Source organism: Hyperolius riggenbachi, chromosome 6, assembly GCF_040937935.1.
Source record: "Hyperolius riggenbachi isolate aHypRig1 chromosome 6, aHypRig1.pri, whole genome shotgun sequence".
NCBI classification, from domain to species: Eukaryota; Metazoa; Chordata; class Amphibia; order Anura; family Hyperoliidae; genus Hyperolius; species Hyperolius riggenbachi.
Window position 1 is genome coordinate 358,433,405 of NC_090651.1, and position 27,990 is coordinate 358,461,394.

At 45.8% G+C, this 27,990-nt stretch overlaps 1 protein-coding gene across 1 annotated transcript in view; it reads right to left on the reverse strand.

Annotated features, from left to right (window-relative positions):
- The window catches only part of TMCO4 (transmembrane and coiled-coil domains 4), a 92,274-nt gene that overhangs the window by 20,662 nt on the left and 43,622 nt on the right, over window positions 1-27,990 (reverse strand). The window contains exons 6-11 of the mRNA XM_068241749.1: window positions 18,442-18,539; window positions 16,146-16,289; window positions 14,948-15,067; window positions 14,191-14,355; window positions 13,929-14,065; window positions 4,127-4,211 (exon numbers count right to left, since the gene is read on the reverse strand). Coding sequence (XP_068097850.1) covers window positions 4,127-4,211; window positions 13,929-14,065; window positions 14,191-14,355; window positions 14,948-15,067; window positions 16,146-16,289; window positions 18,442-18,539 — 749 coding nt within the window. The remainder of the gene's footprint in view (window positions 1-4,126; window positions 4,212-13,928; window positions 14,066-14,190; window positions 14,356-14,947; window positions 15,068-16,145; window positions 16,290-18,441; window positions 18,540-27,990) is intronic.

The following is a 27,990-nucleotide window of genomic DNA, read 5'->3' on the forward strand; positions in this document are numbered from 1 at the left end:
TGAGGCAAATTTAAAGAAAAAATTATTGCTGCCGCCGCCCAAACGCCCCCCCCCCCCCCTTGGGGGGGGGGGGGGGTGCCGCCGCCGAGCTGGAGGGGTAGCGGGCAGGGTGGGGGTATTGGGCCTCGCCTGGGTCCCCGTCCTCCGCTCCCCTCCAGCCTTAAATACATCCGAACTAGCGCAACTCGTAAGAGGCAGTGGGCGGGGAGAACTCACCTCTTCCTCGCTCGATCCAGCGTGCGCTCCACTGACGTCCCTTCCTGCAGCGCCGTCCATTTACAATACAGTGGGCGGCGTGCAGGAGCTGGGCGGCCGGCTCCCCGCACCCTCCGACGGGCGGATGCCGCCCCTAGAAATTTGCCGCCTGAGGCAAAAGTTTCACCCCGCCTCATGAGCGGGCCGGCCCTGAATTTTACACTTAACGCAAACATTTATCGGGCCTCCTGGAAGTCTCCTGTAGACATCTTCAGGAATGCTTATCTGGTTGTTCAGTTTTTGGATCGACTGGTTAGCACCATAAAACCCTCCCTGCATTACGGAATACCCCACCAGGCCAGTGGATGTTCCTTGGATGGTGAGTTATATTGGCTTTCCACCAGATATAAACGTTTAGTGAGTCGGTCAAATTTACTGTATTCTTAGTGAACCATAACCTTTTCTGTTTGTCCTTAACCACTTCACAACTGAGGGGTTTTACCCCTTCAGCATCCAAGCAAATTTCACCTTTCAGCTCCTTCCATTCATTTGCCAATAACTTTATCTCTACTTATCAGAATGAAATGTGTTAAATGTGTTTTTTTTATCACTAATTAGGCTTACTTTGGGTGGTACATTATGCCAAGAATTATTTTATACTAAATGTTTTTTAATGGAAAAATAAGAAAAAAATTGGAAAAAAACTCTTATTTTTCAGTTTTCGGCCATTATAATTTTTAAATACTGCATGCTACCGTAATTAAAATGCACGTAATTTATGTGCCCATTTGTACCGGTTATTACACCATTTAAATGATGTCCCCATCACAATGTCTGGCGCCAATATTTTATTAGAAAATAAAGATGCATTTTTTTCAGTTTTGCATCCATCATCAATAAAAATCCCATAATTTATAAAGTAACAGAATTATACCCTCTTGACATACATATTAAAAAAGTTCAGTCCCTAAGAAAACTATTTATGCATTTTTTATAATTGTAAATTTATGTCATTGTATTTTTTTACAAAACAAAATAAATGTTGGTAACTATTGGGGAGTGTGGGAGGTAAGGGGTTAATTTAAAATGTAAAAACAGGTCTTTGCATTTAAAAAAATACTTTTAGATGTAGTTTTACTATTTGGCCACAAGATGGCCTCAGTCTTTTTTTTTATACGTCCTGTAAGCAAAATATGTATGCTTACAGGAAGTGTACTGAAGATGGGAAACTTATTTATTAGAATGATCGTGCAGCTCCTCCGTATCGGTGCTACCCGCCCGCGTCACTTCCCTCCAATGAGCGGGAGGGAAGGGACGTGGGCGGGTAGCGCCGATACGGAGGAGGCGGGGGAGCGGTGCTAACAGACAGGCAGAGGTAAACATTGTGCTGGTGACACGCTGCATGTCGCCAGCACTGCAGGGGGTATAGAGGCGCGCAGGGGGGTCCTGGAGGCACACCATGGGGCAGCAAAGGCTGGTGGTAGTGTGCACAACCAGCCTCTGTGCCCCACTAGCATAAGTACATCCCACCTCGGGTTCTCTTTAAAGAAAACCTGAACTGAAAATTAAAAGTCAAAATAAACATACACAAGTCATACTTACCTCCCGTGTAGTCTACTCAATCTCTTTCTCCTCTCCTGCATCCTGTTTGTCCATGATGATCAATGGAATTCTCTGTCCTTCATTTTGAAAATGGCCATTACCCCATAACAGCTTCCTGGTCAGCACACTGTTAAACTGTAACATTGCCCACTTGAGCCATAGGGAAACATGGCACATCAGTTGTCCTCTCAGCTATAACTGACAGCAGTTGATATATAACTAACCGCAACTGATATATTTCAGTTCTGACAAAATCTTGTCAGAACTGGAAGGGATAACTGTCAGAAGAAAATGGGGAGCTTCTGAGAGGAACTGATGGCAAGATAACTATGTAATGTTCATTTGAAGTTACCTCATGTGTTTATTTTAAATACTTTTTCTCAGTTCAGGTTCCCTTTAAAAATATTCTAAGTGTGTTTGGCAAAGTTCAGTTGAGACTTATTTTGACCTCTCCCTAGTAGTATTGACAGATTATCCATCCATACAAAACATGCTGTGAACAGAGCCGGATTAAGGCTAAATGGGGCCCTAAGCGAAGTAACTGATTTGGGCCCCCCATCATGTCGTAATAGAATCAGAAGATGCAGCTGCACAGCAACATGCCACACACACCGGGGCAGCCGAGCTACTGGTTGCTATGGGCAACAGCCCGCTTTCCTCTGTGGGTGCACAATGCAGGGAATACCAGCGGCAAAATGCAGAGTGAGAGATGAATGGCTGGGACATTTGCACTCAGGGGCTGGGGCACCCCTGTGAAGAGGGCGCCAGATATCACAGCAGCAGCACTTTCCCCCTGCTTCTCCAGCTTGGCAATAGCAGAAAGCTCTGGACACCGCCAACCCGGAAGCCGTTCCCCAGACAGAATTACATAACCACCCCCACCACCGAACAACCGATTTCCTCCCAAACTAGACAGCCACCATGCAGCCTCCATCCCAGTGAATACGATAGTCCAGCAGAGAAGGCAGCCGCAGTGGGGGAGAATGACAGCACCAGATGACTCACATTCACCTATTTCGATCCAAGCAATAGAGGTCCCGTCATCCGGAGCCCATCTGTCTCCTCTAGAGTGCTGCCGCTCTGTTACTACCACTATTACTACTTCCTACTTCCTGTCTGATCTGAGAATCAGGAAGTTCAGAGCGAGCGGCTGCACTGTAGAAGAGACAGATGGGTTTCAGATGACGGGATCTCTATCGCTTGGATCATGGATAGGTGAGTGAGCGTTTGCCATCTGCTGCTATCATTCTTGCTGCAGCTGTGGTAAGGGAGGGAGGAGTGGGCAGCGTCAGAGCGCACAGTAGTAGGAGGGGGACCTAGGAGGAGAGCCTGGCTCTAAAGACAATCAGCAGCGCACGGCATAATTTGACAAGACAAGACAAATAACATTTATATCGCGCTTTTCTCCTGGCGGCCTTAAGCACCAGAGCTGCAGCCACTAGGATGCGCCCTATAGGCAGTAGCAGTGTTAGACTTGCCTAAGGTCTCCTACTGAAATAGGTGCTGGCTTACTGAACAGGCAGAGCCGAGATTCGAACCCTGGTCTCCTGTGTCAGAGGCAGAGCACTTAAACACTACACTATCCACACAAGAATGGAGAAAAGTCGTCCTGTGTAATACAATGTAACTATGGAAAGATGCATATCATTTTGAAGCTCTCTTTCTCCTCTTTCCAATGATAGACAAACTGCCACCCTACGCCTTTTAGTTTTCGCTATTTTCGTGATTGAAATTGCCATGGCCGCGATTTCGATCACGAAAATAACGAAAACTAAAAGGCATAGGGCGGCGGTTTATATATCATTGGAAAGAGGAGAAAGAGAGCTTTAAAATGATATGCATCTTTCCATAGTTACTGCACTGCTCAGAGTCCCTTTAACCATTATACCATCCAGCCACCGCTGACAGGATGGCGAGGGCTGGTTTATGTGCTGATGGGGCCCCTTTGACTCTGAATGGGGCCCCAAGTGACTGCTTTTGTTGCCTGGTCGGTAATCCGGCCCTGGCTGTGAACAGTATAAGCGTGCATACACATCAATGCTCTCCTGCACTGTACACTGGACCCTTGCTTGACACATTTTGGCAAGTTACAGGAAGAAAAAAAAGGAAAAATTAATTTTATCACTTTTTGCACAGAAATCCTGGGGAAATTGAACACCAGGGAGGTTAAGGAGTTTGTTTTTTTCCTTTGGAATCCTCCCATACAAGATACATTGTTATGGTCACAATTATTTATATGGGTCTAGCTAGGGTCCTTTGAGCTGTAACCTGTTCCGCTTGTGATTGACATGACAAAAACAAAACACGGACATTAGATTTTGGCTATTACCTGCTTCCTGCGCCAGTTCCTGCAGGCAGAAGTAAATGACTCGTGCGCCGAGGCTGAAGCCAATCAGAGTGACGGGTCGCTGTCCCTGGAAAAGGACAATGTGTAAACACAATGCTGCACACCATTCATGGAAAACCTGAACAGGATACCCAAACAAGCAATAAGAGGTTTTGCAACGTGTACCAATGAAGATAGAAATCCTCTGCTGAGAATGTAATGAAAAAGATAGTTTTATGTTCTTAAAGTCAATGGGAACTGTGGGGTAAAAAAAAAAAAAAAAAGCCAGATACTTACCTAAGAAGAGGGCCCTCCGAGCAGCGCTGTCCCCGGGAGCAGTATTCAACCAATTCAGTGCAATACTACTCGCTCCGCTGCCAAAGAAGGCTTCGGAAAGTCTTCGCACCCGAGTGCTCCCGAGGACTGGCCGCTCCAGACTGCGCACGGGTGAGTATGAAGCCGTCTGTCTTCGGGAGGACTCGGCTCTTGAAGTCCCCCACAGCAGGGGATTCAAACACAGGAGCCAGCACTACACCCAGGGCACCGGGAGAGGAGAGAGAAGGCTACTTAGGGCCCAGAGCCTTCCCTCTCCTTAGGTAAGTATCTGGCTTTTTTTTTTTTCACCCCACAGTTCCTACTGACTTTAAAGGGCAACTAAAGTGAGAAGAATATGGAGGCTGACAATATTTATTTCCTTTTAAACAATACTAGTTGCCTGGCAGCCCTGCTGATCTGTGTGGCTGTAGTAGTGTCTGAATAACACCAGTAACAAGCATGCAGCTAATCTTGTCAGATCTGACAATAATGTCAGAAATACCTGATCTGCTGCATGCTTGTTCAGGGTCTGTGCCTAAACGTATTAGAGGCAGAGGATCAGCAGGGATGCCAGGCAACTGGTATTGCTTAAAAGGAAATAAATATGGCAGCATCCATATGCTTGTCACTTCAGGTTCCCTTTAAGCTGAATAATCACCTGACGACCAGGAAGATTGATCCCAGCAACTTCCCATGACGACGAGCGCTCCCTGATCCGTCTTTCTGTGGATGGGTACATACGACGGCGTCGTCGGGTGAAGGTCATTATCTCTGCGCGTTGCCAAACATCGTTTGCATAATCGCCTGGAACAATCGCTCTTTGCTCAAAAACACTCACCAGTCATCGGAAAAATCATTGGGAAAACTGCGCAGTGGGTATGGGCCTTTAGGGATACGCTTATAAAAGGGCGAATTGTTGGATACGCCATACATTTACCAATGAAGGTGCCTTTTATATAAAAAGCATGTTCGCACTATGACCAGTCCTCTTGAATTAGCTTCCCCCCTACAAGCTCCATGCAGGCTGGCATCTCTGGTGTAACTGATTGATCTGAGAGGAGATGAGTCACTCTGTGAGGGGAGGGAGCACACACCTGCCACGGGAGGGTTACTCTCAGGTGTTGAATAAGCATGTGATTACGATTCCCGAAGCTCCCTCTCTAATGAGCATATGCGCTCTGCACAGGGAGACGGCTCTCATAAATAAACACTCCACCACGCTCATTATGCCAAGCTACTGGCTGGCACATCTCTGGATCCTCCGTGCAGCCACTTGGTCAGGCGCAGCTGCGTGAGTAACCAGGAGAGTACTTCAGAGCTAACTCTACACGCTCAGCATGTCAGAGATCAGCTCACTCACTCTGTAACATCGCTCTTCTTAAAGAGGACCTGCCGCTTTCAGCCTCAGCAATGTGTGCTGGGACATACCGAGCAATTATTTTGATCTATAAGAACTTTTCAGAGATTGGTCAACTCAGAAGATGCCAGTGCTATATAAATAAATAAATAAATAATAATATTATGGTAGAGACATTAGACTGTGACTATGGTAGGTTTAAATTGTGAGCCCCTCTGAGGACAGTCAGTGATCAGACTATGTACTCAGTGAAGTGCTGCAGAAGATGTCAGTGCTATATAAATACATAATAATAATAATAATATGGTAGGACATTAGACTAGGACTATGGTAGCAATAGATTGTAAGCTCCTCTGAGGACAGTCAGTGACATGACTATGTACTCTGTAAAGTGCTGCAGAAGATGTCAGTGCAATATAACTACATAATAACAATATGGTAGGACATTAGACTATGACTATAGTAGGATTAGACTGTGAGCCCCTCTGAGGACAGTCAGTGACATGACTATGTACTCTGTAAAGTGCTGCAGAAGATGTCAGTGCAATATAACTACATAATAACAATATGGTAGGACATTAGACTATGACTATAGTAGGATTAGACTGTGAGCCCCTCTGAGGACAGTCAGTGACATGACTATGTACTCTGTAAAGTGCTGCAGAAGATGTCAGTGCAATATAACTACATAATAATAATAATAATAATAATAATATGGTAGGACATTAGACTAGGACTATGGTAGCAATAGATTGTAAGCTCCTCTGAGGACAGTGACATGACTATGTACTGTGTAAAGTGCTGCAGAAGATGTCAGTGCTACAGAAGTACACAATAATAAACATTACTCAAACTGATGGGGCAATGTTGGAAATCTACCAACTTGAATATAGCATGTCTAAATAATCTGTGCTAATTATTATTATTTTCAGTTTTAACTTCATATCCCATAATTCAATCTGTGTGACAAGAGGTTGAAATAGATGGCCTGTACCACCCTGATTTGGGAATAGGACAGCCACAAAGTCATGTGTTCAACCCCAACCCAAATGTGGCGCTATTTTCTTCCATATTTACTCCACACAGAGGACTAGGATATCACAGCTCCTGTTTCAGCAGGTGGATGTTCACCTTGTTTTTGGCAATGGTATGTAAGGTAGACAAACTGAACTGAAGGCTCTAGAGTGGTCAAAATGTGCAAGAGCTTCTTCCAAGGTGTGGAGAGAAGATGGCTGCCAGGTTACAAGACTGTGTGGATGACACTCTGAAGAAGATCACTTGATGTTGCAGCGTAAACTGAAAAGACTGGGACCTATAGAAAAGGTCAACCTGTTGTGAGACCTGCTCATAGAGGGAGAAGAGGAGGAGACAGACATCCTTTAAACCCATGAGATAAGTACCATAGCAACCGCTGCTCAGACAACATGGAAGTAATCACTGCCTTGTAAACTGAGGGGATGGGGCCTGTTACCATTGTAATGGTAGGGGGGATACTGTGAGGAATAATATGGATGGCTGATGGAAATAACAGATCAATCTATGGCAGTAACCACTGATTAGATCATTTACGTTTTTAACTGAATGACAGTCGGAGACCTCAACCAGCCCCATAGCTGTTGTCAAGGTGATAAGCTTCATACCTTGACTTTTGCATTGGAAACCAGCAGACCAGGCTTTGGTAGTACAATGTCACACACAGTTATGCTGGAGCTATCACCTAGTCTAGGCTTATAGAGGAACTGTAACCAAGGATTGAACTTCATCCCAGTCAGTAGCTGACACCCCCTTTCCCAGGAGAAATCTTTACCTTTCCTTAAATAGATCATAAGGGGGTCTTTATGGCTGATCTTGTGGTGAAACTCCTCCCACAGTGTGATGTCAGCACCTAGGTCCTGACATCACACACTGTGGGAGCCTTGTTGCACTGTTGGAATGAACGGCTGTTTCCAACTGCCTAGCAACCAGTATTTCCCTCTGTCCATATGTATATCTATATATAAAAAAAAAACGTTTAGCCTATCACATTGTCAGGGGGTGTGGTTATAGATAATGACAGTTGGTGCTGTTTTTTTCTTGTCTGCCAGTAGTAAAGATGATGACATGCAGGCTGAGTGTGGCTCAAACAACATGAACAATTTACATGGCGAATATCAATCATTTCTTGATGTCTCTTCTACTTCTCACTTTGCCACGTATTGATTTTTATCCCCCTTTTCGCTAAAGGTCCTCTTTAAACAAGCTCTAGCAGCCAGTGCACAATCCTCCCGCGGGTTACCACTCCACCAAGGTCAATCCAAATAACAACAAAGCAGGCACTCAACTGGCTGTTAAACTTGCGTTTATCTAAGTGTTAGCACATACACAACATGTTTTGGGGTTAGCCCCCTCTTCCTCAGGTGTATTTTTTTGTGGTAGTACAATAATCAGTGACATATACTTAGGGCCCTTTCACACACTGCCTGAATCTCGTCTCAAACGTTTGCAATCCTGATGGCCCTGAATTGCAGTTTAGTGTTGTAGGGGAGGTCCAGAGATGGGAGGGGTCAGAAAGGTGCAAGAATGATGGGAGGACTGTGCACCATGAGAGCTCAGGTCAGGTGCTTCCGTGTCCATTCCATGGGACGGCAGGGGGGGGGGGGGGTGGTTCAGGGGGTGTGTCTCCAATTTACTTGACTGTGATTCTGGTTTCACACCTTCTGATGTCACAGGAGGGCCAGCAGAGGTACAATCTATCAGCTGTCTAGTAGCTAACAGTCCCTGCTAGGAATCATGGGAAATGCAGTCCTATGAGCAACAGGCCTGGAGTGAGGGAGGCAGCATAGACCCCTTCAAGTAGCCTCACGACTAAGAAAGTGCAGCGAGGCGAGAGTAATGGTATCATAATGAAATAAAAACTGTTCAGATCTCTGCCAGGTTTATTTGTTAACAGTTTTAAAGTAAATCTGTAACGAACTTTAGAAAGAAAAATCAACCTAAGGAGAGGGAAGGCTCTGAGGCCCTAAATAGTCTCCCCGTTCACCTCATGGTCCCCGCCATCCAGCGCTGGATCCCAATTCAAATTCGCCGCCACGTAAAGACGAGCGGCTCCATACAGCGCAGGCGTGAAAGTGCACTCACGCATGCGCAGTATGGAGCGGCCGTGTACGGAAGCATTCGGAGACATGAGTGCTTCCAACGGCAAAAGGTAAATCTTAACAGAAGAACAGATCAGATTCCCCCTTTAACTATGTAAGGGATTGTATTAGACTTATGAGTAGGGATGGCAATGCTTAAAGGGAACCTAAACGGAGAAGGATATGGATTTCTCCTTGTAAAATAATACCAGTTGCCTGACTCTCCTGCTGATCCTGTGTCTCCAATACTCAGTCGCAGCCCCACAACAAGCATGCGGATCAGGTGTTCTGACTGTTCTGACGGATTAGCTGCATGCTTGTTTCAGGTGTGTGATTCAGCCACAGAGATCAGCAGGACTGCCGGGCAACTGGTATTGTCTAAAAGGAAACATCCATATCCCTCTCAGTTTAGGTTCCTTTTAAAGAGAACCTGAACTTAAAATAAAAAGCCAAAATAACCATACACAGGTCATACTTACCTCCCGTGTAGTCTACTCATCAATCTCTTTCTCCTTTCCTGCGTCCCACTTGTGATCAATGGAATTCTCCGTACTCCATTTTAATAATGGCCGTTACCCCATAACAGCTTCCTGGTCAGCACACTGTTAAACTGTATTATCAATCACTTGAGCCATATGGAAACATGGACATTACCTTGCACATTCAGTTGTAACTGACAGCTGCTGATACATAACTGACAGCAACGGATATATTTCAGTTTTGATAAAATATTGTCAGAACTGGAAGGGATCACTGTCAGAAGAAAATGGTGAGCTTCTGAGAGGAACTGACGGTGAGGTTAGTATGTAATATTCATTTGCAGCTACGTCATGTGTTTATTTTAAATAATTTTCCTCGCTTCAGGTTCCCTTTAAGAGAACTCATGGAGAAGCATGTGATCAGTTTGATCAGCTGATAGATTTATAAGGCCTCTGATTTGCTGGTCATGATCATGTGTTAAACGAGGAAGTCATCACAGCAAATCAGAGCCTTATAAATCTATCAGCTGATCAAACTGATCACATGCTTCTCCATGAGTTCTCCTAAGCATTGCCATCCCTATTCATGAGGCATGAAGAAGTATGAGTGGTGATCTGACAGCACATCAGGACAGTGGCGGTGACAGCGAAGCACAGGAGAGCAGTGTGGCAGCAGCGCCCCATATAGCAGATGCCACACAAGCACCATGTGCTCCTGGTGACATGCATGGGAGAGACACACACACATAAGCCCACCCCGTGCCCTGGATGTCCCCCTCTAAGCCTCACAGTGCACACGTATGGGAGACCCAGACTGCAGCTTAGCATCATCCAGGCACAAACCTGATCCGGCTCACGGTGCCCCCACTGGCCAGCGCTGCAGACAGCCCGTCTCTTAAAGAGAAACTCCGACCAAAAATTGAACTTAATCTCAATCAGTAGCTGATACCCCCTTTTACATGAGAAATCTATTCCTTTTCACAAACAGACCATCAGGGGGCGCTGTATGACTGATATTGTGGTGAAACCCCTCCCAGAAGAAACTCCTCCCACAAGAAAAGTTCGAACTTTTGTGGGAAATAGCTGTTTACAACTGCCAAAAACCATGCAGCAGCTACATCACCTGCCAACAGTAAAATGTTCACTGGAGTTCCTCTTTAAGGTGTCCATAGACCTAAAGATTGTGGGCAGATTCGACAAAGAGACAAATTTTATCTCTAATCGAATCTGATTAGAGATAAATTTGTCTCTTGTAGATTCTGCCCATACACTACAGGCAGATTACCGTTCGATTTCAGCATGAAATCTTCAGGGAATCGGATAAGCCCGCTGTGTCTGCACCGCCGCTGCCCCCCAATGTATAAATGTGCCCCCCCCCATGTGTGCAATTATAAGTTACCTGTCCTGTAGCAGCCTACGCGCGGTGTCCGTAATCCTCCGGGTGGCTCTCCGTACACTCTACAGGCGCCTAGCGTCTGACGTCAGACGCTACGCGGCAGTAGCGCATACCGAATATCGCCTGGAGGTTACGGGACACTGCGCGGAGGCTGCAGCAGGACTGGTAACGTATAAATGCACAAGGTGGGCACATTTATACATTGCGGCACGGGTTTCGTTGTCTCGTCGCTCGCTCAGAAATCGCGCCGTACTGCCACACACCCGACCAAGCAACTTCGGCCCGACATCTTGCTGCATGCGTGATAGACAAAGCGATGAATTTCTGTCCCGAAATTGGTGCTTTGTCAGTTGGGCATGCACTTAGCGGCAACGATTTTCATCCAATTTGATAATTATTGAATTGGATGGTCGATCGGCCGCCAAGTCGCCTGATGTATGGCCACTTTTAGGGTAGACACAGCCTTGTCTCTCAGAGCAATCTGGGCAGCACTGAGCTGCTTGGCTGCAGCGGAGGAGGACCAGCATGGATATCACAATGTTACCATTATTGTTTTTTGACAACTATCAACAAACCAACGCCTGCAGGAAAAAGTGAGTTTAGAAAAAAAAAGTAAATTCCCGCATGTGGTATTTTCTCAAATTATTATTTTTTTTACTGACCAGCCCTTAGTGAATTGAGGCGAAGGTCTGATTTTTTTACTTGCAAATCAAGTTTTATTGGTTCAAAAGGTCAATGAATAATATACAAACATTATAGAAAGAGATAGCACAGCTGACAAAAATATGCAAGTAGAATAGCAGAAATATGGTGTACAGGCCTAATGCATTATTGCTGTTCGGGAAAGAACACAAACATAGCTGAGGGAATATCAAGAGGCCAACAGATAACCTCTGGAACCATTTTTCGTAACAGAAAGAAAGAGAGCATGGAAAGGAATAACGAAAAGAAGGAGAAGAAAAAAGAGAAGAGAAAGAGACAGATCAACACCAGGAGGAGAACCACAGCATGCACAGTAATCAGCACAATGGTCATCATAAATGAAAACAGAAACATGAAGGTGAAACCAGGAAGGGGATTACGGTAGGGAAGTTAACTCAGCAGAAGGGCTCAAGCTAGAGCTTGATGATGATAAGTGTGTATCCCTGAAGTCTATTCATATGGACCATTGAAGGGAATTAATTGACACTATTAATGATATGAGGATGGAGGAGCTGGTTGTGTCTGCTCAAGACAAACATGAGAAATTCATGTTTCAATGGTTCATCAGTATTGGTCTTGCAAAAAAGAAACATTCGGTGACACCTTGTGGTGAAGATTCAGAATGCAGTCTGATTTTTTTTTCTTATTTTTTTCCTGTGTATTAATAATAATAATTCCTTTTTTTATATAGCGCTTTTCTCCTGTCGGACTCAAAGTGCTTGTGAAGCAGCCACTAGAGCGCACTCAGTAAGTCGTAGCAGTGTTAGGGAAACTTGCCCAAAGAACTTCTTACTGAATAGGTGTTGGCTTACTGAGTAGGAAGAGTCGAGATTTGAAACCAGGTCTCCTATGTCAGAGGCAGAGCCCCTAACTAGCACACCATCCAGCCACCGCTGTATTACTTTCTGTATGATGATAAAAACATCTGTGAACATATACAGAGTCTCTAGATCAGCTGAGCTGCTCAAAACAGATCTCCCAGGCCTTCTATAACCTGGGAATACAATGCAGGGCTACCCCTGACCTAGTGCTGGTGGAAATACACATCCACTTGATAGGGAGCCTATTGGGCCAATCAAAGCACCAGGATCACTTCCTACAAAGCCACTGGACCTTCTGGGGCTCAGGGCGGGATGAGTGGAGCGGCTGTTAGTTACAAGGAGCATGTGTAAGTTACCAGCGCACGCTATGCTGCACTACCACAGGACAGCGTGTGCTGAGCTCGTGCTCCTCTCATGAAGCTGTGCTGCTTTAGCAGTGCAGCTTGATGAATCAAGCCCAATCAATTTCATGATAGGGTCCTTTAACCATTTCTGCCGCTGTGGCAGCTGCTACAGCCGCAGGGATGAGATAGTCACATCCCTGCAGCTTTACGTCCCTGCAGCTTGAGGGGCTGTGCAGGTCGATCGTGCCCGCTATCGCACTGTTACCGGACACGGGGGTGGGGGGACTGGCTGCAGGGGACGGAAGTCCCCTGAGCCAATCCTTTCTTGCACGCCGAGAATAAACACCGTTTTAGTTCAAAAACAGTGCTCATTCTAAACACGCTTCCTCCCGCCGCCGATTTCCGCTGCCAATCGTTAGATTAATCTCCCCTCTAGGCCACCGTCATCGCAGGCATCCATTGATGCCTGTGTCACTTCCCTAGTTACAATGTAGCAACACATTACTTCCTATTGCGTACTTATTGTACAAGAATAGGAAGTACTCAGTGGGGACATCTTGTGGCCAAATAGTAAAATTACACCCTCTGACTTGGGGGAATATTTTTTTTTTAATACGTATGTCAAGATGGCATATTATTATTAAACTATGGGATAAAAATTAGTGATGGATGTAAAACTGAAAAAATGCACCTTTATTTCCAAATAAAATATTGTCACCATACATTATACTAGGGATATAATTTTAACGTTGCAATAACAAGGACTAATGGCTAAATAAAATGTGTGGATTTTAATTACGGTAGCATGTATTATTTTAAAACTATACTGGCTGAAAACGGAGAAATAATGATTTTTATCATTTTTTTGGTTATTATTCCCATTATAATGCATTTAGAATAAAATAATTCTTAGCATAATGTACCACCCAAAGAATGCCTAATTGGTGGAGGAAAAAAAAAAAGGTATTGATCATTTTGTTGTGATAAGTAGTGATAAAGTTATTGGGGAATGAAAGGGAGGAGCGCTGAAATGTGAAGATTCCTCTTGTCCATAAGGTGAAACATACCCGTGGGCTGAAATGGTTAAATATGCAGTATATATCAGATGCAAATCCAGCTATAACGTGGGTATAATATGTGCAAATGCCATTTCGCTTTCTACATGCACTGTGTTCTGAACCAATCAGCATTTGCAGAGAAAGACGCTATGTGGAAAGCGGTGAGACGCATCCTTTAAAGAGATAATATCATAGCAGGACAGACCCGTCTATCATTTACCTGCTGTCGGCTGAGCAGTATATGTGCCAGGTGCTTGCCCACCTCTGCCGATCGGCTCAGGCACACGCCCCAGGGGTTGTCAATCACGCTGGCCACAGTGAGGAGGGAGGCCGGCCACGTCAACGCCGTCACAATGCCTGCAGAGGAAAGGAAGGCGTGGTCAGCTAGGAATGTGGTGCGTATACCTGTGGAGCATGCTGGGACTTGTAGTGTTACAGCACCAGGAGTGATACCAGCACCCCGCAGTGCAGATTGCACTTACCTGACAAGATGGTGTACTTCAGAGCCTCCTGAGCCACGATGTTGGCCAGGCCGTTCAGTATGGCGTCCATTGCGTTTCCCAGTTCCATCAGGTACTTGGATTCCCAGGCCAGGCAGTATTGCTCGGTGGAGTGCAGGAGGCTGTGCCAGGGGGCTGCAAAGCTGCCTAAGAAAATGTCCTAAGTTAGATGTTGCCACAGCCTCTGCCATACAGCAGAACATACATCCACTAGAGATGGTCAACAATTCCAACTTGCATGTGAAAGTTATGCAAATTGTATGCAGCCAATGGGGCCATTGCAATGCTATTTTTGCAGATTTTTGGGAGTTGGGAGCTATGAGATACCTCAGAAGTAGTAAGCCTCTGGAACCTCCTACAGCCCACAAATGCAGCACTGGGACCCTCTATAGCCATTTGACAAAATCTGTAGAACAGGCATCTGACCTTGCGCTGAAACAGGGGGCACTACGAGGATATGAGAAGCCTCTGGACCATCCAAAGGCTACCAAATATTAACTATGTAATCTATCTTTTTAACCTATTTCAGGTGTCCTTTTACGTTAATAAATTTGCTGGTATATGGAATAAACTATGCATAGACTGTGTGTGTGCTAAAAACAACAACAAACAAACAAAAAAAAAATGCTACAAGGTGGCACTGTATGTTTTTCTGATTGGCATATTCAGTGTTATGACTCTCACACCAGAGTCTGACATCATCAGCCTATGACATCCTCAGCCATCGCCAGGAACGTACCGTATTTCCCGGTGGAGAGCCAGCCGGTGATGGCGATGCAGATGTGGAGATGGCTTCCTCCGGTGAGAGGCAAAAACTCAAACTCCTCTATCGCTCCAACTCGTTTCTTCATCTTGTATCCTACAAACCACAAATATGGCATCATTCATCTTTGCCAGGTTCACTCGGGAGCAGCCGATCTGGCTGTAATTTACTGAAGGCCCGCGCCTTTACAACTCAGGTCGCCTGAAACAATCACACATTATTACAGGCATTTTTCCTCAGTTTGTACAGATGTCTCCCGATGCCCCGACAGTTTATTAGCTTAGCAGAGAGCCAATCAGCGTGTTTGTTTAGAAAAGAAATGGCCCACAATGATCAGGGATAATTGTTTTCGGATGGCTATTATTAAGTGTGTATCGGCCTTTAAGTGGAATGACAGTCTGGCAGTAACATATAATAAAAATTGCTTCCCTGCTCTTTATTACCCATATAGTTATCCTACTTGTTTTTTTTACCTTAGTAATGACATCTGTGTAAAAATCCTAAGTTCCCTAAGCTCGCAGTACAGCACAGCTGGGACCTGTCACTGGAAGGCTATGTTATATCATTAAGTGCATTTAATAAGCTTTTCAGGGAGGATAATTATCTCGCCACTGCTCACAAGGACTGTATCCTGCAGACAAAAAAAACTTCTTTGCCTTTTTTAATCAGTCTTGCCACTAATGTTCAGGTCAGACCATTACCCAACAGGCATGCAAAATGCACCCATGCTTACCTATGGGCCTTTTCACACATTCCCATTTTCCCCATGTCCAGTTTATAACCGCAGAGTGGGGCGATGGCAATAAGAACACTGCATACGATTGTCGTTATGTGACAATGGACATGATTCACAAACCTTTTTCACTAGTTTTGCTCTGTTTTCACCTTATCTACCGTTTGTTACTTTTTTAAGCTCGAAAAGAGCAAAAATATAATTAAAGGACAGCTTACTTTGAGTGATTATTTTGCTTGTAAATGTGCTGAAAGGTTATTTTTACCATTAAGGTGACAAGTAAGTCATTTATGAGAAGTTACTAGAGCCCAATGCATTGCTAAATGACATAGTGGGACAGCTGCATATCGACACTAGATTTTATCAATCTTGCAACAAAAATCTTGCGTGTGTATGGGACTTTAGTAGGCAGTGCTGACAATTCTATAACTGGCCACTTACCAGTCAAGCCGGCTCCGGCTGCCCCGAACAGAGACGCCATGATGGCGATTCCGGCCGTGGAGCCCAATGCGGCTGCTCCTGCGCTTCCAATGATAGTGGCTGCTCCGGCGGCGACCAGGGGAGCGGCCAATCCGCCGGTGAGACCTGACGGTATGAATAATCAGCGGCGTTATACCGGAATACACCAAAGCGAATGGATAACATAAGAGCCTAACTAAACGCTAAACTGACAGAGAAAGATTCTAATAGGAAACCGCATAATGATTACATATGAACAGCGTACAGGAGACAAGTGGTGAACATAATGTCTGTTTGGTGGATCAACTTAAAGAGGAACTGTAGTGAAAATGACATACTGAATAAAATTGCTTCTTTTTTTTACAATATTAATTTATAGATTATTTAGTCAGTGTTGGCCTATTGTAAAATCTTTCCTCTCCCTGATTTACATTCTGAAATGTATCACTGGTGGTGACATCTTTAGTCCCGTCAGGTGATCTGTACCGAATGTTGGTTACTGAGAGCTCTCTATGCACAGAGTGAGATGCTGTTCGCTTGGCAGTTGGAAAAAGATTTTATTTCCTACAATGCAAAGAGGTTCACAGACAGGAAACTGTCAGGGGCATGGTCATGACATCACACTGTAGGAGGGGTTACACCACAAGATCAGCCATACAGACCTCCCATGACAATCTTTTCAAGAAAAGGTAAAGATTTCTCGTGGGAAAGGGGGTATCATCTAGTGATTAGGATGAAGTTCAATCCTGAGTTAAAGTTCCAAAATTACTCTTTAAGAAACTGCACTGCAGCTCATTTTCTGTCCTCACTGAAGTCAGGCAATAGAAGAAGCAATTAGGTGTGTTCATGTAACGCCCAAAGTAGGAACAACAACAGATGCCAGACTACAATTCCTTGTATTACAGGAGAAATCTTGTGTCTGTATGAGGAGGAGGGACTTCTAGGTTACAGGAAGTAGGGGGTGAGAGACTGTAAGACCAAACTTTGCTAACAGGAAACTATTAAAGCGCTTGATTCACAAAACGTATCTCATAAATAATCAAACCTTTTGAAAGTGACCTTGAGATGGTGATAATGGCATGATTTATACTTACCTGGGGTTTCCTCTAGCCCCATGAGGTCTGTAGGCTCCCCTTCTGTCCTCTCTGGTGGCTCCATTCAATTGGAAAAGCTCCCGGTATTCTGCCCGGACGCGCTCTTCTGCGCATGCACAGCCAGGCCGCGCGCTGCTCCCCTCGTGCTCCTGTGCCTGGGAGCGTTCTGCTCTTGCGTAGTAGAACTGTGCTGGAGCAGAACGCTCCTGGGCACGGGAGCATAGCGGGGGCAGAGGCCGACAACTGCCCGCGACTGGCCCGAATACCGGGAACTTTTCCAAATGAATGGAGCGGCTAGAGAGGAAAGCAACGGAGCCTACAGACCTCATGGGGCTAGAGGAAGCCCCAGGTATGTATCAATCATCCCATAGTCCCTGTCTCAAGTACCCTTTAATCTCAACTATAAGAGAGTGTTCATGAGATATAGACAGTCATGTAGACATTGATTCTAGACAGATAAGGGTCCTATTCAATTAACCTTTCTTCTGAGTTTTCTCACAAGAGATGTTTTCACATTATTTAAATACCTTTGAAGCCTCCAGCAAGGAAGAAAATACTCAAAATAAGTTTGATATGAAACCCCCGTCCAGCCACTAATACCACCTGCCGCTCACTGGACCGCAGTGCACCCGCAGAGTGCAGGAGCTGTGTGTAGCCAGTTATCACAGGCACCAGCTTCGCAAGGACCCCCAGCGGAGGACAACAGGAGCCTTACAGAGCCGCATGCCTGGTCCCTGGTGAGAAGGAGAAAGCTATACAGCTGGGAAGGCGATACGGACTTACCAGCCACCAATTTAGGTGAGGTTACTCCTCGGCCCGGCCATATAACCATTCATCCCATCATCCTAGTGGACCACAGCGGCACCAACCGCAAACCCTACCCATAGACAACCAACACTGATCGCTCTTTTTGCAGCAAAAGTCAAACATCCTTTCACTCCACGGGAGAAGAATGTACATGTCGGGAATTATCGATTCGAGATGTCGGGCGGGAATTTGCATCATGTGTATCAGGCCTAACGGAAGTTACATTTTATTTATCCCAAGCAACCAATCTCTCCCGTTCTGTCCTGGAGCCATTAAAGCTACAATCGGATTGGCTGCTATAGAAAACTAAGTATGGTTCATCCTTCAGTCAGTTCAGAGGATGACACTCTGGATCACTATTTTATAACATCTCTTACCGATCACCGTGCCGCCTCCCACTGTGGCCAATCCGATCAGTAAGTACCGCTTCAACTTCTTCCTGCTCTCCTTCTTCCTACGAGAGGCCTGGACTGACCTGCAGAGGGAAAGGACTGCTTTATTACAACACTAACAGCTGGTCCTTATTATAAAGAGGACCTGTCAAAAGCAAGAGAGGAGGTGTTGATCTGGCATGACATATGCTGGGTTGCATGAACTTTAGTTTCCCGAGATAAGTTGAAAAGTTTTATACTTTACTTTCCATAACAAACGTTATAGAGCGACTTTTTGCCAGTTTCAACTGAAAACAAAGAACATATTTTTCCAGTTTATCTTCCATACGCGCTCATTATAATCGTGTCTAATTACAGACTTGAATTTCATTTCAGCCGCACAAACAAAAGATCGATGGGGCAGAATCCCCCTGGGGTGGTGGGGATTGTTTATACTGTACGGATCCTCGTGGGTGGTACAATTAATTCCCGCCTTGAATACACACAATGGTACAATAAGCCCAGGAGGAGCGCAGCAAAAACAAACAAGATAATTACAAAGAGAAGAATGGCCTGATTTCTCTCTGAAGTCACACAGAGCACTGTGGTGACAGAAAGGTACGATTCCTGTTGTGATTTCCTCCCGACCTTCACAATTCCACAGCTGCCGCTTTGTCTGGAGGAAATCAGCCGCACAGTGCAGGCGTTTATATTTTGCTGCACAATGCTCTGTTTTGTACGGCTCATGTCAATGTGTTGTTCAAACAAACTTTGACAAACTTTATACTTAAAGTATACCTGATACGTGAATAATGGCTGTATTTATATCTACCTGGCCCCAGGAGTTGCATGGGCTCCCTCGCCATCCTCTCCGTTCTTTGGCTACTAACCAGCCCCCCCTCCCGATAAGCTGGCTGACTACGCTCTTCTGTGTGCAACTGACCAGATTACAATTACCAGATTACAAATGAACTTTATTCCTAAATGTCAGTTTATATTTAGACTGACTGACGAGAATCCCCTGGATATCCAAATTCCTTCTTTGGCGAGATCTCACTGATGTATTTTGTGTCTTTGCCCCACCTACAATAGTGAGACCTACCTCCAGAAGCTTGTGATTCCACCTCTTCCACAATGGTGAGGTTCCCCAGCAGTAGTGTGCATCTCCTGACCCCCACATTGGTGAGGTTCCCCAGCAGTAGTGTGCGTCTCCTGACCCCCACATTGGTGAGATTTCCCTGCGGTGGTTTGTGTCTCCTGTCCCTCACAATGGTGAGATTTACCTGCAGTAGTCTATGTCTCCTCCCCTCCCACAAACAACTACAGAAAAATCTTACCATTGTGGGAGGGGAGGAGACACAAAACACTGCAGGAAAATCTTACCATTGTGGGAGGGGAAAAGACACAAACTACTGCAGGGAAATCTCACCATTGTTGGAGGGGAGGAGACAAGGGGAACCTCACCATTGTGGGAGGGGACACAAACTACCACAGGAAAATCTCACCATTGTGGGAGGGGAGAAGACACAAACTACTGCAGGGAAATCTCACCATTGTGTGTGTGTGTGTGTGTGTGTGTGTGGGGGGGGGGGGGGGGTGGAACGACACAAACTACTGCAGGAAGGACAAGGCCTTATACTTACCAGAGCCTCCTCCAGCCCCCTTGAGGCCGCTCAGTCCCACGCCATCTCCCCAGGCCACTCCTGTCCGTGCGCAGGTACGGAACGCTCCCTGCTACAGGGTCATACATGCGCGACAAGGCGCGTCTCAGCCAGAGTACCAGCGGGGGACAGGAGTGGGCCGGGGAGACAGCGAGGGGCCAAGCGGCCTCAAGGGGGCTGGAGGAAGCCCCAGGCAAGTATAAAACCTGGAGACTTCTTTCATCTCAGGTACACTTTAAGCAATAGATATAGCCACTTACCCATAAATAAATTGTGCTGGGACTGCACGTTAAAATACGGGGATAGGGGAGGCACCCCAATGACAACAGTGTTTCTTTAATAGACAATTAGGTAGGAGGGAAAGCTCATAACAAAATATATATAGTTTTAAAAGAATAAATAGGTGATTTTATTGGACTTCAAAAAGTCAACACGTTTCATGGGTCTTTGCCCGCTTCCTCGGTAGTCAAGTATTCAGTGTCTTTAGAGATAGACTGTATTAAGGAGGCGCCTGTTTGCAGAGATCCGCCTCTTACAGAAGATTCAAAGACCTGAGGGAGCATGGGTTTTCCGAGGAAGTTGAATACTAAACTACACGGGGATCCTGTGCTCTCTGTGTATATTTCATGTATTTCTGGAAGGTCCTTTGGACTACTCCAGATATCTTTTTACAATAAAAGGACTTATCTTTGTCACAGCAGTGAACTCAAACCATTGACTTACCTGTACCTCCACTCCTGAGTCGGCAGCAGGAAGAATAGAGAGGAAAATATCAGTTAAAGCAAAACTCTACCACAACAGCGCTTGTTGCTTCATTACAAAAACAGAGAGAGTTTGCCTGTTGCAGCAGCATGGAGTGTACACACACATTACATATCAAGCAGCTCATTCCTACACAGAATTAAAACATTTTTCCTTTGGACACAGCAGAAACTCCAAGTGCCTGTAACAACAGAGGCCTAGTGCACACCAGAGCGGTTCGGCTGCGTTTTGCGATCCGCTTGCGGCTGCGGATACGCTTGGTCAATGTATCTCAATGGGCTGGTGCGCACCAGAGGGGGAGGCGTCTTGCAGAAACGCATACTCCTGGGGTGAGGCATTTTTTGGATTGCGGAGGCGTTTCTGCCTCCAATGTAAAGTATAGGAAAAACGCAAACCGCTCTGAAAAACGGCAGTTCAGAGCGGTTTTGCCGGCGTTTTTTTGTTACAGAAGCTGTTCAGTAACAGCTTTACTGTAACAATATATGAAATCTACTACACCAAAACCGCTACACAAACCCGCAAAACGCTAGCTGAAACGCTGCAGAAAAAGAAGAAAAAGCGTTTCAAAATCTGCTAGCATTTTGCGGATCTGCTAGCGGGTTTTGGTGTGCACCGGCCAATACAAAACTTTGGAGACTGATAGTTAATGCCAACTATAAGTGGCTTAGTATTGGGCCAATCAGATTTTTTCCTGTTAATTTTGATTGGCTGAATTGCAAGCTGCACACTATTTTCCTCAAATTGACGGTATTGACCACCTCTGTTCAGAAAGCTCCCGCCCCTCACCAGGTTACTCATTATTTTGCCTATGGGCTTCATTCACTCAACATTAGCATATGTGGTAATGCAGAGCACAGATGATCTTGCCAAATGTTAATTCACTGAGGCTGTTACTGCATTGAAAAGTAAAATTACTGACTAGTGAGGTAAATAACCGACTTGTGTGGCAAATACCTCAGTAAATGTCAATTAACAAAGATTAGAGCATTAAGTTAAACAAGTGGGATGTTCGGTATTTTACCTCCAGCCTGGAGCGGTCAGTAACAGCATTTGGTAAAATAGACAGACAAAGGAGACAGCCAATAAGAGGAGCCACTACTCACTCCATTTGATCCGATGCACTGCCGGGCGGGACATCGAAAAACTTAAAAAAAGCAAACAGATGCAGGAGATATTCATACAGGCTTGCTTGTATCCCTTCCGATGTGAAGATCTATAGAGTGATACACAGAAGAGGGCCCTCTAGTGGCATTCACATCTAAAGGGATGCTGGGGATGACTTTTACTCTTGAAAGCTGTCACATGACAGACGCAGGAACGGCTCATGTTTTAGGCAGGCCGCCTGTAGAATCATCACAACTCTAGCCACTTAAAGGGAACCTTAACTGAGAGTGATATGGATGTTTCCTGTTAAACAATACCAGTTGCCTGGCAGTCCAGCTGATCTCTGTGGCTGCAATAGTGGCTGAATCACACCCTGAAACAAGCATGCAGCTAATAGAGTCTGACTTCAGTCAGAGCACCTGATCTGCATGCTTGTTGAGGGGCTGTGGCTGAAAGTATTAGAGACACAGGATCAGCAGGAGAGTCAGGCAACTGGTATTATTTTAAAAGGAAAAATCCGTATCCTTCTCAGTTTAGGTTCCCTTTAAGGACCAGGGGTGATTTGGCTGATCTGTGCAGCGTGGGCTCTACAGCACTCAGCACAGATCAGCAATGAGGCTGGGCGATCAGACTTACCCCCTTTTTCCCCACTAGGGGGATGTCCTGCTGGGGGGTCTGATCGCCGCCGGCTCTGTTCGTTCGGCGGGGGGGGGGGGGGGGGGACGACCCCCCTCCAAAGTCATTTTCCGCCTCCGTCCCCTTCCGTGCCTCCCCTTCCTGCTATGGGCAGCGCAGGACGGAGATCTGTCCTGCGCCGCCTAGAGCAGATGCCGGCGAATCAGAATGCGGTGATCCCCGGCCAATCAGAGGCCGTGGATCGACGATCTGCCTTACGTCGCTGCTGCGCAGCAGCGCCGTATGATGTAAACAGCGGGGATTTTTTCCCCGCGTGTTTACATTACTTGTGCGAGCAGCGATCAGCGGCTCGCACACTGTTCACAGAGACACCCTCCGTGAACTAGCATGGAAATCCATGAAAAACCACTAACGACCCGCCGACGCCTATCAGCGTTAGGCGGTCGTTAAGTGGCTAGAGGACATCACCGTAGCAGAATCAAGCTTGCTGCGAGACCTGCTCCACAGCTGGTTACACTTCTACATTTTACTGAGCCGGTCTCAGTGCATTGCAGCAACATTTTTCTGTATATTACTGGATTATTACAGCGTGTGTAAATCTTAGTGAATTCAAAAAAAACAAAAATTAAAATACCAAAATGTGGTATTTTATTGACCTATTTTTTTTTTACTGAACAGCCCTTAGTTAATTCTGGAGGCGTGGGTCATATCCCACTTCTGACACATGAACTTTCAGCGCTGCGTAATATGTTGGCGCTTTATAAATACAATAAATAATAACAATAAATAATAATAGAGGCCATATGTTATTACAGGTAGTTCACAGTCAACGAACGAGATCGAGACTGTAGGTTTTTGCCTTAAAGTGAATCTGAAGTGAAAATACATTTATGACATAATGAATTCTATGTGTAGTACTGCTAAGAAATAAACCATTAGCACATATATGAGTCTCATATTGTTTCCAGTACAGGAAGAGTTAAGAATCTTCAGTTGTTATCTATGCAAAAGAGCTTCTTTGAGCTCTTCGACTTTATAAAGTCGTGGACAGCACTGTCTTTAGAAGCATTTATCTCAACTGTCTCTCATTGTTCCTTCTTTGTTTATGGTTGTTCTGCAGAGAAAAGTTCAAAGGGTCATTAGCCTGCTGTGTGAAATCATTTAAAATGCTGAGTGTATTTTGGAAACTGCAATTGTTCTAACTTGCCTAATCTCCATGCTGCCATCTAGTGACTAAGCATTACATTGTACTCACACTGTGCTGCATGATCTGGTCTTTCTTGTATTCCTGTATTGTCTTATTGCTGTATGTCACCCTAAATATTGTCTGTAACCTTAACTAATCTACAGCGCTGCATAATCTGTTGGTGTTTTATAAATACAAGAAATAATAAATACCGTAAATGATGCAATGTTATAAAAAAAAAAACTATATACTTGAAAATAAAAATATGACACTATTTTTTTTGCTACTAATGTTCTATTAGTTATCTGTATTACACAACCAATTCATTATAGCATGAGTTTTTCTTCGCTTCAGTGTCACTTTAACCTGGCTGATCTTGTGTTGAACCCCCCCCCCCCACACACACACACACACACACAGTATGACGCCATGAGCATGGTCTTGACGGTTTGCTGTCTATGAACCTCATTGCATTGTGGGAAATAACGGCTTTTTTTAATAACTGCCAAGCAAGCAATATCTTCCTCTGTGCATAGAACTCTCAGTAATGAACATTCTGAACAGATCACCTGGCAGGACTAAAGATGTCACCACCTGTGAGAAATTACAGAATGTAAATCAGATCTTACAATGGGCAAACACTGGCTAAATAATGTATAAATGACTATTGTAAAAAATGAGCACTTTCATTCATTGTTATTTTCACTACAGTTCCTCTTTAAGTCGGAACACTGTCCCATCTCTGTCCCCTGTACCTCTTCTGTGCCTCCCTCTGTTCCCTTGTGCCTCCAGTGTCTCTCTCTGTGCCCGCCTCTGTTCCCCTGTGCCTCCAGTGTCTCTCTCTCTGTGCCTCCCCTCTGTTCCCTTGTGCCTCTAGTGTCTCTCTATGTGCCCCCCTCTGTTCCCCTGTGCCTCCAGTGTCTCTCTCTCTGTGCCTCCCTCTGTTCCCTTGTGCCTCCAGTGTCTTTCTGTGCCCCCCTCTGCCTCTCTCTGTGCCCCCCTCTGTTCCCCTGTGCATTCAGTGTCTCTATCTGTGCCCCCTTCTGTTTCTCTGTGCCTCAAGTGTCTTTCTCTCTGCCCACTTCTGTTCCCCTGTGCCTTCAGTGTCCCCTGTGCCTCCAGTACCTCTCTCTGTGCTCCCTTCTGTCCCCCTGTGCCTCCAGTGTCTCTCTCTGTGCCCCCTTCTGTTTCTTTATGCCTCAAGTGTCTCTCTCTGTGCCCCCTTCTGTTCCCCTGTGCTTTCAGTGTCCCCCTGTGCCTCCAGTGTCTCGCTCTGTGCCACCTCTGTCCCCCTACTATGTCACCTCTGTCTCCCTGTTCCCTCAGCACCCCCCTCCGTACCACCTCTGCCCCCTTTCCTCTTTCATGCCTCCTTTAGGCCTCCCTATGTCTGAGTGATGATTGTAATGTGCTAATTTTGCTTACACAAAATTTAATACAATATTTTGCAATCACAATTAAATGTAATTACGATTTTGAAAGTGAATTGATTTCATGTTGTCCACGTAAACCTCCAGAGGCTCCCAGCCCTGGATCACAGGTTTGCTTTAAAATATATCAAGCATATATCAAATGTGTATGCAGAACTTGCTTTATAGTAAAGCGTAACACAGCAAAATGTCATTTTGCTAGTTTAAAAAAAAAACTTTTTTCTTTTGAATTTTTTTAAAAACGACTTTAAAAAACAAAACAAAAACAGAAAAAAAACTAATAGGTCTTTTTTGAAATTTTTTTTTTTTGACTTGTTCCCATTTTCAGGTGGTTCGTATCGGCGGGTCGTGCATAAGTCGGATGTTCGTGAGTGGGGAACCACCTGCATAGAGGAGGGGACACTTTTCTGGTTATGATGATATTAATGCAGCGTGACGAGGGCGACTTTCGTGCCACTGTCTGATGTGTGACTTTAGTGACATTTCCCCCGACCTGATATCGATAGCCTCCCTATAGCTGTGACCTTGCTGCCATATTTGTGATAACTGTGTTACTTCCATCAATACAATATCCTTAAATGACATTTATTGCAGAGATAGGGCTGAACGCTCAGGAATTCCCAGATAAACAACAGAGGCTGCGAATTATATTCATGCCGATCGATGTACAGGAGGGTAATAAAGACAATCAGGGAAAAACATAAGCATCCGTGTATACTTACCATATTTTTCGACATATAAAATGCTCCGGACTAGAAGACGCACCTAGGTTTAGAGGGCAAACCCCAGGGGAAAACATATACTAACCCCGATGCATCCATATTCCTGGAGCGTCTTGAAGATGTTCTCTCCCAATTACTGTGCCACCCTTGTACCGCATGTCCTACTGTGTCCCCTCCTGCCCCATGTCCTCCTTTGCGCCCCGCGTGTCCCCTCCTGCCCCATGTCCTCCTTTGCTCCCCCTGTGTGTCCCCTCCTGCCCCGTGTCCTCCTTTGCTCCCCATGTGTCCACTACTGCCCCATGTCCTCCTTTGCTCCCCCTGTGTGTTCCCTTCTGCCTCATGTCCTCATTTGCTCCCCCTGTGTGTCCCCTTCTGCCCCATGTCCTCCTTTGCTCCCCCTGTGTGTCCCCTTCTGCCCCATGTCCTCCTTTGCTCCCGCTGTGTGTCCCCTCCTGCCCCATGTCCTCCTTTGCTCCCCCTGTGTGTCCCCTTCTGCCCCATGTCCTCCTTTGCTCCCCCTGTGTGCCCCTTCTGCCCCATGTCCTCCTTTGCTCCCCCTGTGTGTCCCCTTCTGCCCCATGTCCTCCTTTGCTCCCGCTGTGTGTCCTCTCCTGCCCCATGTCCTCTTTTGCTCCCCCTGTGTGTCCCCTTCTGCCCCATGTCCTCCTTTGCTCCCGCTGTGTGTCCTCTCCTGCCCCATGTCCTCCTTTGCTCCCCCTGTGTGCCCCTTCTGCCCCATGTCCTCCTTTGCTCCCCCTGTGTGTCCCCTTCTGCCCCATGTCCTCTTTTGCTCCCCCTGTGTGTCCCCTTCTGCCCCATGTCCTCCTTTGCTCCCCCTGTGTGTCCCCTTCTGCCCCATGTCCTCCTTTGCTCCCTCTGTGTGTCCCCTTCTGCCTCATGTCCTCCTTTGCTCCCCCTGTGTGTCCCCTCCTGCCCCATGTCCTCCTTTGCTCCCCATGTGTCCCCTCCTGCCCCATGTCCTCCTTTGCTCCCCATGTGTCCCCTCCTGCCCCATGTCCTCCTTTGCTCCCCATGTGTCCCCTCCTGCTTTGTGTCCTCCTTTGCTCCCCCTGAGTGTCCCCTTTTGCTCCCATGTCCCCCTTTGCTCCCCCGCGAGAGGCTGAACACTAGAAGCCTGGCCTGTATGTAGTCCTATAAGGCACTGTAGTGTTTGGCACAGGACACAGGTGGCCCAGGGGAGAGAGAGGAAGCAATGGAGAGATGAGCGTGAGCTCCGCTGCCAACACTCTGAAGGAAGAGAGCATATCGGATAGAGGAGACCTGGGAAGGGGGGGGGGGGGGGTCGGGAACGCGGTACACAGCTCCACAGATTTTCAAAAAGATTTCATGCTTAGATCTATTGAAAATCTGTGTACGGTGTGTGGAAGGATTCGATCCCTCTCAGATCAGATTTGATGATCGAAACTAGTAGCCATCTATAAGTATATGGCCACCTTAAAGCTTGGGCCAACTAGCCCTAAGGCCTGGTAAACACCATACCAACTGCCGATAATTCCGACACGTCCGATCAGCTCCTGATCAATGACAGGATCAAATTTACAATCACTACTGCACAAAATCAATCCTGTTATGGCCGGGGGTGTCAAACTCAATCACGTAAGGGCCCAAAAGCTAAAATAAAGAGTTAGTCGTGGACCAAATTGTCTATTAAAGCGGTATCGTCACCATAAAAATCAAATTTCAACAGCAACTGGTCTGAGTGTATGAAGTGATACAGATGCTAATCCTGCATTCAAAACTATTTCTGCTGTTATGTTTCTTTTGGAGTTTTCACATACCTTAGCAGCACTGGCCCTTTAATAGCCATTGCCATTCAGTTGCATGCTGGAGGTTCTTTTTATCTAAAATATATTCCCCCTCTTCCCTTTATTTCCCTGCCTAGCTGCCTAGCTGAAACATGATCCTCTGCTCACTTGTGTTTACAAGCAAGGCTGGGGTGACTTAGCGATTGGAGGAGAAAAGAAAAAAAAAGTTAAGGGAAGAAATGACATCGGTATTTAGCCTCAAACTGTAGGCAAAAGACATGGTTCCCA